This window comes from Girardinichthys multiradiatus, chromosome 1 (genome assembly GCF_021462225.1).
Source record: "Girardinichthys multiradiatus isolate DD_20200921_A chromosome 1, DD_fGirMul_XY1, whole genome shotgun sequence".
NCBI lineage: Eukaryota > Metazoa > Chordata > Actinopteri > Cyprinodontiformes > Goodeidae > Girardinichthys > Girardinichthys multiradiatus.
In genome coordinates this window covers 9324672-9342645 of record NC_061794.1, presented here as the reverse complement: position 1 = coordinate 9342645, position 17974 = coordinate 9324672, and the positions used below count along the sequence as shown (strand labels likewise).

The following is a 17974-nucleotide window of genomic DNA, read 5'->3' as shown; positions in this document are numbered from 1 at the left end:
CAAACCAATTTCTAAGACAGCACCTTTTTTAATACGAACTAAGGGAACAAACTAAAATAAACACTATTTATAACTAAGAAGATTTCTTTTGAAAAACTCCCATAATCTAAACACACAAATCCCTTAAACATTCTTGGACATTTTAGATTACAAGTAAACAAGAATAAAAACAGACTATAAACTGATAAAAAAAAACCATTGATGTAATGTTTAATATCCTAAATATGTATTTAAAATAAATAGCGCGCCCCACATATTGCCTGTTAGGCTACATGTATTTTCTGTCTTATTGACATATAAAGCCTAACTTTATCATTGTTACTGACATTTTTTGTTACTCCATACAAATATTGTAATCGTTTTATTGGCTGACCCTAGTTGAAACAACTTTCTACAATTTTATTTTCCTCTGTGAAGTCCATATTTTTTTCAGAAGCCTCCAATTAACTTTTCAAACAGTAACAAAATGTGAAAAATGAACCTAAGATGCAAACAATTTTTTGCAGGAAAAAAGCAGTTAAGTTTCTAAAAGTTATTTACATCTTTCACTTTAAAAGGTTTTGGAGAACTTTAGCTCGGTTGTTTAAGGTTTCTTTAAATATCGGCAGTAAGCTCTTTTACTTTAAAACGTTTGAGTCTCTAGAATGATTTTGGGGCTTTGGGTTTTCTTCTTCTGTACATATTCACATTTTGATGCACAGTTTGAGGAACAAATAATGCAATAATTTGCTGTAATCCTGCTTGCAGTCATAAAAAGAAAGTACACCCTCGTTCAGAATTAGGTTTTAAACTTTTAAAGTTATGAAATTCATTCAAAACAGTCTCATAAAGCCACACACAACATATTCCACCGTTTGTTAGACAAGAACAGGCCAAGGTAGAGAAGTGTGTGAAAAAATAGGTACACCCCACAAACCCAATACTTCAAGTTTCACAAACTAATTCCTAAATCAATAAATCATAGCACTAAAAATACCACAGAAGCTGCCAGAAAGGCATCAAGATGGATGTGGATCAAGCGGGGGATCAGTGGACCACACACACGCTACAGGACCTGATCAACCCTGGCTGGGTGGCCTGGGGGAGGGTGATCCCTACATCACTGAATATGTGTCGAGTTTTACCATAGGTGTATGTTAAGAACAAGAGCATTCCCCAAACTATCCTGCTCTTTGAGGTCACACTTACCCATAAGCTACAAGTGGTGGGAATCCATCTTAAAGAAATGTGTAAATTCTCAGGATAAAATGTAAGATTCTGTTTTGGACTTACTTTGCTACTTTGTTGATAACTGGTGCAAAGTTAGTGGGTCCATACAGCTGGACTGTCCTCAGGCTCTGGAAATACGCCTCCAGAACTCCCTCTATGCCCACACAGTTTGGATGATCACTGTCGCCATTCTGTAACAGAGAGCACACAGTATTCACAAAATCTCCAATATGGAGACAGGCACACAGAAAGGAAACTATTTGGAGCAGGGTGGTTGTCTGCAGTTATTCTGTTTATTTTCTAAAAATGTTACTCTTACAGAAAAAAAAACAACTTTAGTTTCTCTCTAAATGTAAATGTGTATTATGAGTTCTTAGGCTTGATCAAATGTTTTAACTGAGCCTAATTTTGCAAGTAAATGTGGATAGGACATAGGAATAACATAGTTTAATCATATTTCTTGGGGTAAATTGAAAGATAAATTAGAAGACAATGTTTAGTTAACCTTAACTAGTCTTTAAAGGATGTGGATGTTGATCCAGTGTTTGGATAACTGATGTTATCATGGTGGAAATTAACCACCTCAATAAACAGATCATAAACTACTTCATGACTCTTAAAGCAATGACTTATGGGATTTTAAAAATCCAACTTTTCTAATTTATTTTTCCAGTTGTTTCTTTTTTAATTATTCATTTATTTTCAACTTGATAGACTCTACTTGGTCAATTCATAGGAAGAAATACTGTTCAAGCTGCTAAACCTATATAAGGCTGTTCTAACATCACTTCAGAGCTGTTTCAGATGGAAAACACAACGCTAAAGGTAGCCTGTCAATTGTAGTTTCCAATTCTACTGTTATGTAACAGCTCTTTCAGAATCTACAAATCATATGCTAACTTTAGCTTGCAACAAGAACCTGCTAACGCTATTTAATTCCATTGTAACTTAAAGCTGCAGTGGACTTGGCCTGAAGGTTTGAACAGGCAACCTTACAGGTCCCTCCCCCTTGCTCTTTTCACTTTGTTGCTCTTTGCTTTGCTACACCCTTCCATTCACAGTGGAACCAGACATAAATGTGCAGGCTAGTAAACAGGGCCACTGATGATGGCGGATAAACAGCTATGGCACATTCACAGGTTTGAACGAAACATCCACCCGATGCTATACATTGAATATGGCTTGCCCATACTTTAACTACAAACTTTGTCCTAAAATTATTAGCACAGCACCATTAGCACAGCTGCATCACACCAGCAATGTGGTGGGGGAGGTGCGCGAGCAGTGCATACACGAGTGTGACTGACACCGCTAAGACGTTTCTCCTTGTACTGTCAGGACATAGTGACACTATTAATAAATATATAAAAAAAATATTTTTTACAACAGTTATCTAATGCAGCTTTAAGGAACCTGTTAGAAAGGTTAGCAATCCCTCTCTTATACTCTGCAAATTCATTTAAACCCAAAGTAATCCATTTAAAAATTTCGTTACCTAATTATGTTGGATCAGTTGATTGTGGCGCATTTGATTGACAGCAACGGGAGTTCCATCAGAATGAGGAACAACAGCAGCTCGAGGGGCAGATTTGATGTTTATATTTTCTGAATTTTTATTTTCTATAGAGCATGAGAAAAATGCACCAGCCAGAGCTGCACATTGTTCCTATTACTTGTTTCATTCAGTTTTGTTTTTGCTTGTGTGAGTTGTCACAGCAGCACCCCTTCAGCAGTTGGCACTCTAGGCAACTGCCTATGTGGAATATGCCAAGAGCTGGTCCTAAATACAATGTAGTAAATAGCATAAGGAGGGCTAAATTTGTAGTCTGATAACATTAAGATGATTTTATTTGAGTTTTATTAAGCTGTAGGAAAAACCTGGACAACCATATGCTGTGTTGTGGCACCACATCAGTTTGCACCACACAAGATACCAAAAATACTGCTTCCTTGGGCCACCACAAAGGAGATGCAGCAACAGCAGCTGCCCCACCCTAACATATGACAAAATAAATAAAACAGGAAAATAAATGCTTTAGACTTTTGGAACATAGTTTTGCATATTTCAAGTAAGACAAAATCAGTTGGGATCATAACTTTTTAATTTAGAACTGGAGAGTTGTCAGGGTCTTTAAGGTATTAAGAGAAATCCAACTATTTTTGAGTTTTAATTTTTTTAAAAATCTCATGTTTTTGGCCCATGAGTGCTTTACCTTTGGAATTTTTGTTCACATAGCTAGAAATGTATACACCACTGTCTCTGGTTGTAAAGCCTGTGGTGAGCAGTTAAAAGGAAATATTGTTAATTATTTCTAACATGTATGGAGCTTAGAGACAAAGTAAATGTGGTACTCAGGGTGACAACATATTCATCTGTAACACAAGTAAAAAAATACTCTGCGGAATTTGAAGATTTCCTTTAGATTTATGTGTTTATTTGTCTACTTATCATTGCAAAGACACCAATTTTTAAAAGGTTTGAAATAGTTATCAAGGCTTAGCTAGTATTTAACAATACAAACCCCTTAAGTTCAATTCAGATTATCCTCCAGCAATTTTTGACAGTCTGCCTTCATCCCCGGAGGGAGCGAGGAGGAAGTGGAGAGGTTGCTGGGAAATTCCTGCTGGCAGGCAGATGAGCCATCATCTCAATTTGTGTACCCAGCTTTTACTACAGCTACACGTCCTGGTCCAAGCCAACTGTGCGGACGTGCTCTGCAAGTGTAAATTTGTACGTCTATGTGCATGTGTGTCTTACCAGAGGGAAAGCGTGGGAGATTTTGCCATCAGGGGGCATTTTAGCTCCAAAACCATAAGCAGGAAAGAGCTTGTCACTGTCGTAGTCCTGAATAATCTCCCCCACCGCTTTTAGGGCCATGGCATATGCATTCATCTGGTAGGGACTCATATAGTGAAGGGAGGTGGGCTGGGATGGATTACCTTAGAAGACACACACCCCAAAACACAACACAAGAGGCATGAGCAAGAAAATATATCCATGCTTGTTACAGAGGGTCCGCTCCTATGTCACTGTTCTATCTGCTAATGGTCAAACATTGTCTGAGTAGAAAAACATCATACGTACATCCTAGTATAAGTCATGGGATTAGGACTAAAATGCGGAAAAATGCTATAATGATGTTCTTGACCTCGTGAACAGCATGGTGAAAAACACTTTACAATACAGCCCCTGGTGAGGGGGGCGGAGTTCTGTTTTTTTTTTTTCGTCTGGTCTTGCCTATCTCTGTTTTTGTTTGGTTGTCATGTAAAGAATTGGTGCCTTAAAAATCCAAACACTTTGCTGTATCTCATTTAACAATTGATTGCACATAAACTTCAGTACATTGAGTTCTTTTTTCCATTGTTTGAAGTGTCAAACAGTTTTAGCTAAATTAATTGTCGGTGTATTGATCCGTCATATTTAAAAGATTGTGAACAATGTGTCGTCATTAACAATATTAATTCCTCTTAACACAAAATCAATAGAGGAATTCCTCAAAGAACTATCTCAGGTCCCATTCTTTTCAGCATGTATATTATTTGCCTCCCTGACGACTCCATGTTCATGTGTCTGGTAAGAGTTGAGCTGCATTCAGTGAAAAACTGCAGTTTACAGAAAATATATTTTAATATAAAGAAAACAGAGTGTATTAATACATTCAATTTACTCAATTTTATCAATTAAAAGTTTTTACAACTAATTGGTATTACTGCTGGTATAACTATCAACTCTTTTATCATTTTTCTATTTACTATAGTATTTTAAATATACTCTTCACAAAAGCCCATCTAGCGAGGCTATAAGCACCATGTTGCACACATAGGACTGCTGCTTTCTCAGTTTGTCCATGTTACTGTGCATCCGTCCCTATCAAATAAAGTCAATAAATAAATAAATACTCCCCCATCTAACAAGCCCTTAGCAGAAGAGCTTCATTATGGGACCAAACTTCATTAAAACCACGTTTTATTCCACAGATTATGTTGTTTTGATGGCTCAACCATGTCCAAGTGCAATGCATATGACCCTGAAGCTGTTATGATAACTGTACATTCAGATGCATGCCAAAACATGTTCAATAATACTCTTTAAAGTAATTATTTTTGTCTGCTATTTTGGGCTTTTTCATTCTTAGAAGAGACATCTAAAACTTAAATTAGACTGCTGCCTTCAGCCAGACACATATTGGTATCTAGTGTTTTAGCACGGTTTCTCCCTAAAAACTTAAAAATAGAAGACCCTATTTCTGACTTGATAAAGTAATGTGCCTGATGACATTACAAGGGGCCTGCTGTTTGAATGTTTGCTAAGAGTACTGAACACACAGAACCAGAAAAAAGCCTAATAGGATTATTACGTTTGATCCACTTAATTAGGATTTAGTACCAATGATTTTAGTGGCAAAAAGTTTAGTATATACAACTTTTGCCAGCAAGAGGCACATTGTAATCTAAGATGTGGTTGGATACAACAGATTTTGGAGGAATCCTCCCACCAGTTTTATCATGGTGGAATAAAGGTGGCCGAGGTAATGGGCTAAGGCTGGTTCACTTGGATGTTCGATTCTATCTTTGCTTTCTTCCAAACTTTCCTTAGACCTAGGTCTGGAATTTAGAACTTCAATTTATGGGCAAAATATTCTGTGTTTAAAGTTAAATTATCATATTGAGAGAATCTCAAAAGGGCCCATGCCTAGCTGTCCAATACAATGTAGTGTTGCTGAACACTGCATAACAATATAAAATGTATGCTTCTTTCATCTCAGCCATTGTGTTCTTCATCTGCCTTGCTTTTTGATGGTTTTTCTGATACTGGTTTTGTAGGTTTGTTCAAAAGTAACTCACCAAATTTTCATTTTATGAAGGCCAACAACATATGAACTAAAAGTCAAGAAAGAAATGATAGAAGTTAAGGGATTTCCTTGTCATCTGTTGAAGTAAGGTCTTGATCTATGACAACCCAAACAGGGTTTTGGTTCCAACAGATCAGCTATGCCCCTTTTCCATTCATACCTGCTCTTCTCAACTTGGGTTGGTTCAGTTCACACTGGTTGTTCGTTGTCCATTACAACTGAATACCATCTGAATGTGGGTGGGATCATCCATTACAAGGCAGCCCCACAATCGAAAAAATTAATGTGATGTAACTTGTATGTGATACAGACACAACAAAGAAGAGAACCGGCAGCAAGACAAAACACTATGGATAAGTGCAGGGAAGCCATGGAGTGGTATCAAACTGCACAGTACAAGCTAGAGGACGTGTGAGGGTAAGCTATCGCTAACTAATGCTAGCTTTCTATAGTGGTCATATTAACAATAAGCCCAGCGTACAACGATTTAATGTTTGAAGATATTAGTTATTAAAATATGCTGTGACTAGTGATGCTGCCCCTTAAATAATAAGTGACCGATATTTTTCTGAAGTTGTGTTTTCAGCACTGGTCGGCTTGCTGGGAAGCAAGCAGGTATTAAATTAGTAACTGTAACAGTTACAAATGGAAAAGCCTAAAAAGCGAGTAGTCGTACCGAACTGTGTAGAGACTAATAGAAAAGAGGCCTTATTGGCCAATGAGGCACAAAGATCAATCAATAAATCACTTAGAAATACTCTTGATTTTAGTTCAGTGTGTGTCTAAAACACATCTGTCCACAGAATCTATTTCTTTAATTTTAACGTGTTTACCACCTTAGGCAAGTCAAAGAGATACCCAAGGAGATCAGTGAAAAGATGAAAGTTCTGCGCAGGGTGGGAATAGACTCCAAGACCATCAACAGGACAACATGATGCTTACAACCATAAGTGTGATAATTCTGAAATACAACTAAAATGAAATAACCATCTGTTGCCTTTGGTCTAAAGCTCATTGCAAGGACTGTCGTTGGATGTCGCTTGATGAAGATGAACTAGTGATAGGTGAGTGATGAGACCACAACAGACAGTTGTGTCCACAGTGACCAAACACTTCACCTGTAACACATTACATACATGGTTCCCAAACAATTTTAAAGAACCACTGATTGTATTTGGGCTGTGTTTAGTGGTATTCAGAAGAAATGCTAGTAGCAAGGTAATTACAGATGGATGGTGTGTATTACCTGACCTGATAATTCAATTCAAATTCAAAAATGTTTTATTCTATTAATCCCAAAGGTAAATTAAATGTTGTTTTAGCTCATATTATGCAGGATTCTTCAAAGACCCGTTGTAGATTCTGATGGCCATGGGCAGGAAGGATCTCCTGTAGAGGTCTATCTTACAGCAGATCTGAAGAAGCCTCTGACTGAAGACACTGTTGTTGTACCACAGTCTCATGAAGAGGAGGCTCAGGGTTCTCCATAATGTTCTTCATTTTATGAAGAATCCTTCTTTGAACAATGATCTCTAGAGGTTTTAGAGGAGTCCCCAGAACAGAACCAGCCTTCTTTATTAGCTTGTTGAACATTTTAAGTCCCTGGCTCTGATGCTGCTACCCCAGCAGATGATGGCAGAAGAGATCACACTCCACAACAGACTATAGAAGATATGCAGCATCTTGCTTCAAACTCAGAAGATCCTAAGCTTCCTCAAGAAGTACAGTCTGCTCTGTCCCTTCTTGTACACGACTTCACATTTGCATCTCCACTCCAGTCTGTTGTCCAGGTGAACATCGAGATATTTATACTCATCCACCACCTTCACTTCTTCTGCAATGATGGAAATGTGTGGAAGTGTTATACTTATTGCTGTTTCTCTCAAAATCTTCATCGAGTTGGTTTTGTACACGTTCAAGATGAGATGATTGTTTCTACACCATGCCACAAAGTAGTCCACCAGCTACCTGTACTCAGCTTCATGTCCATCTCTGATCCACCCCATGACTGCAGAATCATCTGAGTATTTCTGCAGATGAGGAGTCTGTCTTGTACTGGAAGTCTGAGATGAACTGAGTGAAAAGGAATGGTGAGAGTACAGTACCCTATGGGAAGAAACTTGTGCCATCAGAAACTGAATTTCAATTGCTCAAACTGAATCTGTATTAGTGTAATTTGAAATTAAATGCATTGGTTTGAAAATGAATTTCACTAAACTGAATTTCATGGTTTGAAACTGAATTCATTTGCTTTTAAAATGTATTTCGTTGTATTAAAAATTCAGTTTGACTACTTTCACTTTCAGGTCTGTAATTCAATTTCAGTTCCAAAATTCTGTGTTTTTGTGTCACACATCCGGGTTCTTGAAGCCAGAGATTAATCAAACACAGATTTACTGATTCATGGATGTCATTCACTACTGCTGTGTCCAAATTCAGGACTGCATTCTTTTGAAGGACGCATTTGTGGGCCGATAACGTTTTGGATGAGGCGACGAATGCTGTCCAATCTCCAAGGTTCCAACAAATGTGTCCTTCTTATCCCTAGATTTGAAGGATGGGTCCGGTGTATCTTCCGTGTCCCACCCTATACCATGATTCATTGCGAGTCGAAGTAGATTGTTCAAACGGAAGTAGCAAAGGCCGGAGAAGAGAGAAAAGCTGTGAATAAAATTGGATATATTGCACATTCTGTGAAACAGCTGAACTTTTACAATGTATTTAGACGAGAATGTAGTTGTGTAAACCTAAAATATCTGATCAGTTTATTAAGATATCGCTTAATTGCACAAATGCGCCGATGTGTTCGTCCGCTGCCGGCTCGCCTCGCCAGCTGACCAGTGGTTCAGGTGCGCTAAACCCCAAGAGAACAGCTGACTCCCGGCACATTGTTTTCAAAACTCCCGCTGGGTTTCCCCAATGGGTGGAAGTTAAACAGATATAATGCAGTCAGATGAAATCTAAAATCAATGTTTTTGGTTTATTTACTATAGTAATAATAATTATTATTATGCTCTACAAATAAACTGATTTAAACGTTGTTCCTAAAGTTAATATGTTAGTATTTAAGTTGTTGAAAGCTTTACAAATAAATTAAACAAATGTTTATATTTGTCATGAATGTATTTTATCTAGTGTTAAATTTTTATATCTATGAACACAAAATTTTTTTTAACATTTTAAATGGCTGAATAATGAACAAGATCATAAAACAATAACATTTTAAAACAAAACAGCATTATAAGCCATCAGCTATATGTAAAAGGGTATATAAAAACTGTGTAGTTATTTACAGTAGAGACAGCATTATTAACCTTCAGGCTCCATTTGTTCGGCTTCACAGCTCAGCGCTTCGCTGTAACACGGTTGCTAGGCAACAAAAGTTACACTGAGGTAAGGGCAAGAGAAACGCAGACCGACGTAACACCGGCGGCACACTATGCTAATCTGGCATGTTTAGCTAACAGCTACAGGTAGCATAAATGTTGGTGTTTGACCATCATTTGTTTACATGACTTCTTATAGATGCTCATTTGACTTGGTGATTGACATCCGCCAAGCTCATGTATGCTGCACTGCTCCAGCTCAACATGCCGTCAAGGAAGTTTAACCTGATGTGAAACGTAAATCGATGAATCTGTGTTTGATTAATCTGTGGCTATCCTCAAGGACCCGGATGTGTGACAAAATAATAAAATTTTTGAACTGAAATTGAATTACAGACCTGAAAGTGAATGTAGTCAAACTGCATTTTTAATACAACGAAATATATTTTAAAAGCAAATGAATTCAGTTTCAAACCATAAAATTCAGTTTCAGTTTCGTGAAATTCATTTTCAAACCAGTGCATTTAATTTCAAATTACATAAATACAAATTCAGTCAGAGCAATTCAAATTCAGTTTCTGATGGCACAAGTTTCTTCCCATAGTACCCTGTGCTGCTGACTACCTGGTTAGACACACAAACCTTCAATCTTACAAACTATGGTCTGTTTGCCAGGTTGTCCATGAGATTGTTGAGGCCTCCACCTGAGTCTTCTTGAGTTTCTGACAAAGCAAATCACGCTAAATTGTGTCAAATGCACTGGATAAATCAAAGAACATGATCCTCACAGTGCTCCTGGCTTTGTCTAGATGACAGTGGGTTTGTTGAACCAGGTGTATAATGGGATCTTCAACTCCACCTCCACAGCAATAGGCAAACTGAAGGAGGTCCTGATAGTTTATTGTTCACTTACTCAGGTGGGCCAACAGGAGTTTCTTTTGGACCTTCATGATGTGGTATGTCAGGCCAACAGGTCTATAGTCATTGAGAACTGATGGATGAGTTTTCTTTGGTCACCGGAACAAGACAGGAGGTCTTCCACAACACTGGAACCTTCTTCTGGGCCAGGCTAAGGTTGAAGAGGTGCTGCGGAATCCCACAGAGCTGCTCTGCACAGCCCTTCAGGTCTCTAGGGTTGACATGATCTGGACCTGCTGCCTTGTTCTGTTTATTCTTTCCAGTTGTCTCTTGACCTGACTTCTTGAGACACACAGGTGGGAGGAGGGGGCAAAGGGAGGATAAGCATCTTCTGATATGGTTGAAGATAAACATGTAGAAGCAGAACGGTTCATGGCTGAAATGGAAGATATAAATTTGAGGTGTGACAGGAAAGCTTTGGGTCAAAGCACGATTGGATGTTTGATTGGCTGTGAGCATGAGAGGAAGGTGCTGAACTTGTTTCAAACTGAACCTATTGAAGAATGTGTTTAGTTCATTGGTTCTGTCCAGACCTCCATCAAGCCGACCTTCTTTCTGCTTGAAGCCTATTATCTTCTTCATCCCTGACCACACATCTCTGATATTGTTTTGCAGGAGCTTGCTCTCCAGCTTCTTCTTGTACACCTTGTTGTCTCTTATCTTGACTTGCTTCTGTATACTCCTCAATAATTCCCTGTCTTTCTCGTTGAAGGCTCTTTTTTTCTTGTTAAGTAGGTCCTTCAGGTCACTGGTGATTCAGGGATTGTAATTTGGGAAGCATTTCACGGTTCTGGTGTTATCCAAACAGAGGTTTATGAACTGCTCAAGCAGATTGATCTTGACTTCATCAGAAGCTTCTTAAACAGGAAACGCAGTGGAGTAAATTCTGTCTGTACGAACTGCAGTGATAACGGTAAATCAGGAACAAACATCATCAGGTAGATACGGTGCGCTCCATTTGGGTCTAAAGTCAGATCATGGTGCTTGAAATTAGACCAAACCCAACTTTCCCATGTTCAAAAAGCGCTCCGATTTCCTATGGTCATTGACCAGGATAAATTATTTTAGCAAGGCATGCAATTTACAATTTATTTCTCTGCATTTTATACATGTTTACTAAAGGAAGTCATATAATGTTATGTATTTGAAGGATTTAATGAAATTCAAATCCTCAGAAAAGCAAATAAACAATTTATTACAGTAGCATTTTTTAGCCTGAATTGCAAAGCAGTCAAAGGTGATTGCATTTTGTGGTTTGGTTAGTGGTGTTTCACCAGTACGGTACCTATGTGTGTCAACTTTTAAATAATATTTTAATGTATTGATAATGACTGTAGTTTGACTGATGCAGATTTTTAAATGGTAAGCAAGAATTAAAAATATGTTTTGGCACCCCTCCAGAACATCAGGGATTTGGGTTGGGTAGAACAAGGCTGTTTAGTCTGGAGGAGACAAATCATGTGAGATAGGTGACCAGTAGCTGCTGGACAAAAATTGAGAAAAAAGTTTTTTTTCATAGCTATCAGTATGAAATTATCCTACACTACAGCTTCATGCACCTTTTATAACCCTTCATAATTTAATCCATACGTTCTGTGGATAAGTACACACTGAGTAGTTTCTCAGCAAACACAAAACTAAATTCAAAATACAATAAATAAATAAAAGAATCAAGACTGTACAGCAAAACTGCAACTGTAATGAATAAAAAACCTCAAATGCTGTGCATGGACAGCTGCGTGCAGACTGTTGTGTGCGTCCTCCATGTCCAGCGCTACACTGAACAGGGTAAGGGAGGTAGTATAGGCCTTGTGGGAGGGGGTGTCTGCATTTCTAAAAATATTTTGTCGTCAACTAGTAACCCTTCTGTTTTATTTTTGTTTTGGATTTTTATTCTAAGCTGAGTCAACTGAAACATGTCACAGCCCCTTAAGATATGACTGGGCCACCAATTACTTTTTTTAATTGCTCTTATGAAATGTTTCATTAAAGACAAAATATTTGTTTACCTTGTTTAAAGTAATTTTGGTGAATGCAGCAAGTTGCTAGTATTTCTGCATGTAGCTGCAATCTAAATCATTATCACTGTTTAACTTTTATTCTACTCTACATTTAGAAAAACTGAAAAGCAGCATGTCATATTACAAGAAAAAGTGAAAGACAAATTAGTTACATCTTTTATCAAATGATGCAGTTAAAATGGCAAAAAATAGTTTTCCCCTTTAACACAAGTTCTTTTCCAATAATTTAAGATGTCTGTCAGCAGGGTGGTACCTAATAAACTGGTTAGAAAAATGCAGCACACTTTAATAGACTGCATAATCTGGCTGCTCCCTGCTATGGAAGGCCCAGATTGTAAGTTTGCTAGGAAACATCAAAATGATTCAAAGGAGCCTTTGCAGAAAGTGATATGGGACCAAAATCTGGCTTTTTGGCATTAAAAGTAATAGGGTTAACAGTGTTTGGAAGAAAAATGCAAACTATGACCAGAAGAACAACAACCGGAGGAGCCATTGTGTGTTGGGATTCCGGGACAACTTTCCTGCATCAAAGGACTAGTGGACAAACCCATCTACCAGTAAAATAATCTTCTCCTCTCAACCAGAACCCTAAAGATGGGTTGTAGAGGGATCAATGTTCTTAAAACATAGAAGAAAATCTCTCCAGAGTTTTTGAATTTCTTTAAAGATGATTGGGCTAAACGTCAAATACTGGTATTTCATGGTTACTAAAATAAAACTACCATGAACATTAAACACTGTTTATTGCTTTGAAAATAAGAGTAAAATTACAAAGTCAGCAGGGGATGAAAATAACATTTTGCCCACTAGGAAAGGACATAATTCAGTGACTTACCATTAGACGCTGTAAAGTCAATAGCTACTGTGAAGTTCAGTTGTGTCCTGTTGCGTATAGAGTGAGAACAACAGAGAACATAATGAGCTTCAGTAAACTTGACAAAGATTATATGACCAACACACAGTACACTAAAAATATACACTGTAATTCAATCAGTTTCTGGTTGGCTGGTTGGTGGCTAATTGGTATGGCATGACAACAGCCTCTACACTATCTTGTAGGTTTAATTGGATCAAACTAATGGAAGCAGTAATTAAAGCTGAACTAAATAAATGAGAGAACTGCAAATTGCATTTAGCAATGAGACGTTCCTCAAAACAAAATCATTTCTGAACAAACATGAAATAAATATTATGCCCACAGGTAAGAAATTCCAACAAGTACCTTCCGTCAAACACACAAATACACACACGCACATGTATGTACACTCACACAGGCTCAAACAGCCAAAAACAGGGTCTATTGACTCGTGCTGCGAGTACAAGCTAATTAACATTCCACTCACCCTCCGCGGATGAAATCCACGAAGGTATACTCCGACTCCACTTTGAAGGACAGCAGAGTTACCTGGCAAACACAAACATACACACACACACGCGCACACACACACGCACACATGCATGCCATCACACAGGAGGCAGAGGGATGAATAGAGGAGGACAATGGATGGGGTGCCGGAAGAGATAGAGGTAAAGAGACAAAACAGGTGGCCAGACAGCATGAGAGTCAATGAGAAGAGCAGATCCAGGAGGTCAAAAAATATTTCTTAAGAAGTAAGAGCATGGCGGTTCAGAACAAAGGACAGAGAGTTACAACCAATAAGGGTGCACTTACAGTCCCAGAGTTAATGTATTTCTTCTTTTTTCCTTTCTTCTTGGGATGTAAAACCTGCAAATGAAAGGAAAATTAATTTACTGATTGACAAAACGATTGTAAAAAACACTTTATACTCTGTAAGGGCACTTAGAGAATGAGCATGAATAACTCAGCAGATTCTGAAAGTGATGTTTTACTCTGTGGAGAGCAAAATCCATCCATCCATCCATCCATCCATCCATCCATCCATCCATCCCTTTCACATGGAGGGTTCTTATAGACTATTCTCCAACTCTCTTCATTTGCAGCAGTCCTAATAAAATGTGTTTTCTCTGAACCAAGCATTCTTCTGTTGAGCAGAATTTAATGAGCTGTGAGTCTTAATGGAGTTAGCAGTTCAAGAGTTTAACAGCTAATTGTTCAGCATGTGTACGTAACATATATTCCAGCAAAACAGGCAAGTTCTCTTTAATGAATAATTCAGTTTCTTCTTTTGTTTTCTCGTAACCGACTCTCATATAGCTCTGCAGATCCTCATTTAAAAATGTTTAAAGAAAGGGTCAGGTCTGAGGTGAGGTATGTATATGTACACTCCCTTGCAAAAGTATTTACCCCTTTGGCATTTTAATGTTTTGTTGCCTCACAACATGGAAATAACATTGTTTCAGAGGTTGCACCATTTCATTTACAGAACATACCTACAACTTTGAAGATGTATTATTTCTTTATTGTGAGGCAAACAATAGGACAAAATAACAGAATATTTCAGCGCGGAAATGTTCACCCCCTCCTAAAGTCAGTATTATATAGAGAAAGTTTTTGCGGAAAGTACAGCTACAGGTCGCTTTGGATAAGTCTCTGTGAGTTTGCCACATCTTGCCACTGGGATTTTTGTCGATTCCTCAAGAAAAAACTGCTCCAGCTTCTTCACGTTGGATGGTTTTAGCTTGTGAACAGTGATCTTCAAGTCTAACAACAGATTCCCAAATGAATTGAGGTCTGGACTTTGACTGTCATTCCAACACATTTAAATGTTTACCTTTAAACCACTCAAGTGTTGCTTTAGCAGTCTGCTTTGGGTAATTGTGTTGCTGGTAAGTCCCTCGGCCCCAGCCTTAAATCACAGGCAGACTGACAGGTTTTGCTCAAGAATATCCCTGTATTTAGCACCATCCATCTTTCCCTCACCTCGCACCAGTTTCCCAGTCCCTACTCCTGAAAAATATCCCAAGCAGTTCTTGGGGTGATGGGATGTGTTAGGTTTACGCCACACATAGCATTTTTCTTGATGGCAGAAACATTCAATGTTAGTCTCATCTGACAAGAGCACCTTCCTCCATCCATTTGGGGAGTTGCCCACATGCCCTTTGGCAAAATCAAAATGTGCATTCTTAAATTTTAACCATAAGTAATGGCTTCTTTCTGGCTACCCTTTCACAAAGCCCAGCTCTGTGGAGTGTAGGGCTTATTGTTGTGTGCAAGGTCTTCAGGGTTACCTTTGGTCTCTTTTTTATATCTCACCCGTACTTATACTTCTCAACAACGTCATCCCTGAACTGCTTAGTGGTGCTGCAGCCTCTCTGGCCTTTCAGAAAAAGTGTGTTTATACTGAAAGATCTTCTGACACTAAGATTGCACACAAGTGGACTTCTTTTCACTAATTACGTAACTTTTGAAGGTAGAGGCTTCATAGCAAAGAGAGTGGATACATATGCAAATGCAAATTGTCAGGTTTTTTTCTTTATAGTTCTTTTTATAGATATATGTATTTCTTTCCCATTTTACGTCACCAACCTACACTTTTGTGCAGATCACAAGAGGATCTTCTTCCAAGTTTGCTGTGTCCCCTACATGGCCTGCAGCACTGCAAATTGGACCCTTCCCGCCACTCTTCCACAATGGCTAAATCTGTGGAGTGTATGACTAATATCCAATCCAATCTAATCCAATTTTATGTATAAAGCCCTTTAAAAGCCCTCAAAGGGAATATGGTGCTATACAGTAGAAGTAAGATTAACACATAAATATAACAATATAAACAACAAATAAAAACAAACAATAAAATAAAGAAGAAAAAAAAAACATAAAAACTAATAAAAGGCAGAGAAAGCCATAGTAAAAAGATTAGTTTTAAGTGAAGATTTAAAAGCAGCTAATGAGGTGGCCTGTCTGATAGGTAATGTGAGGTCATTCCATTACTTAGGCCTCAATACAGCAAAAGCCTGATCTCCTCTGAGCTTAAACCTGGTTCTGGGAACATTCAGAATCTACTGATTAGCAGATCTGAGAGAACGGGAAGGTGTGTAAACATGTAGCAGCTCCAAAAGGTATGGAAGAGCAAGACTATTTCAAGATTTAAAAACAAATAGAATATGTTTAAAACTAATTCTAAAATGGATTTGCGCTAATGCAAGGATTTTAAGACAGGTGTAATGTGGTCAAACTTCCTTTTGCTGGTTAGAAGACTTGCAGCAGCATTTTGCACCATCTACAAACGGGTGACACCAGACTCATTGATCCCGGCATAAAGGGTATTACAATAGTCAAGCCTGGTAGTGGCAAAGGCATAGACTACATCATAACTAATAGTTGAAAGATGAAAACCGATTCTCCCATTTTGAGCTCCTCCAGAGGGAGAAAGCTGGAATCTAACCAAGAACTTTCTGATTGAAAGCCAACTACTCTTGCCCCTAAACCAAAGCCGGCCTAATATTGTCAGAAGCCCCCATCTGTCCACCCCTTTAAAAACCTCTGGAGGCACCCTGGCAGAGGTGCTGGTAGTTAGTATACTTCCATTAATAGCTAAAATCAAGACATGAAAGATAAATGTTGAGCTGCAGCTGGTTTGACAAAAGCTCAGAAAAGAGCCTGCTCTAGACTAAATTATGGGGTTGACCACCATAGACTTGTTTCTCAATTTGTTGATAATGCTCTCACTGTGCTACACTGGAGTCCAAATAGCTTTGTAATGCTTCCGAGGCTAAGAGATGTAAGTGACTATTTCTAATTTGTTTTGGGATTTCTTTAGATCAAGGAATATGTTCTGCTTTTAGAGATATTGTATCATTTTTCATGTTGCCTAATTTGAATACATTTTTACCAGGGAGCTATTTTACTTTAAATATTTTTTTTAATAAATGAAATTTGAAAACTTCATTCTCTATTTACTTATTTTATTTTTTTCTGATATTAAACTTTGTTTAGGAACAAACATTTAGGAATGACAAACACGCTTAAACAGAAATCATCTGTAAGTTGGCAAATACTTTTTCACAGCATTGTATGTGCACTCTGAACATAGTGGAGTAAGGTTGAAGTTTTAATTCATGGCGTGTGGCCTAGTCCAAGAGTTATGCTTTTACAACTAAACCAAAACTACATTGTAAACATAACCAATTTGCTATGGTATAATTCTATTATAAAGGACAACCTACAGTAGTATGTTTTACCAATTTGTGGTTTTGCCTGATTTTGCATTTCTTTTGAAAACTTTGGGGTAAGGATAACATTTATATATTTGCAAGCTGTTGTTTCACCTAAAATACAGTCATCCTAAAACAGTTTCTGTTCGGCTTTCAAAGGGCTGTACACATTTATCTGTTTTTGAAAAATTCAAGCATAGAAATATAATAAATTGGATTAACAATGTGAATAAAATGAAAATAAACAGAAACATGTATTTCTCACCTCATAGACATTGAATTGATTCTGCCCCCGAGACAGTTCTCTGTAGCTTGTGGTGAACTCTCCAATGAAGTCATGACTGCAAACAAAAAACACAAATACCCATTCAGACAGGCATACAGGAGAAAACAGTGTTTATAACATAAGAGAAGTTGCTGTATTTTTCACTCCATCCACATTTCCTTTTCAATTTACCAAACAGATGTTGACCACATTCTCTCACATTTTGTTTTTAAACAGTTTGCTTATCTTAAAATATTGGAATCAAAGACAAAAATGTACATGTGGCATATCATTTCTTTCTGGCAT

The 17974-nt window shown here is 37.8% G+C and overlaps 1 protein-coding gene across 3 annotated transcripts in view; it reads right to left on the bottom strand.

Moving 5' to 3' along the window:
- Positions 1 to 17974, bottom strand: part of LOC124875959 (copine-9-like) — a 195269-nt gene that overhangs the window by 56075 nt on the left and 121220 nt on the right. For all 3 annotated transcript variants that reach the window (XM_047378403.1, XM_047378411.1, XM_047378419.1), the window contains 6 exons: positions 17669 to 17744; positions 14000 to 14053; positions 13671 to 13732; positions 13163 to 13209; positions 3968 to 4149; positions 1273 to 1400 (listed from right to left, as the gene is read on the bottom strand). In XM_047378403.1, the coding sequence (XP_047234359.1) occupies positions 1273 to 1400; positions 3968 to 4149; positions 13163 to 13209; positions 13671 to 13732; positions 14000 to 14053; positions 17669 to 17744 (549 nt within the window). The remainder of the gene's footprint in view (positions 1 to 1272; positions 1401 to 3967; positions 4150 to 13162; positions 13210 to 13670; positions 13733 to 13999; positions 14054 to 17668; positions 17745 to 17974) is intronic.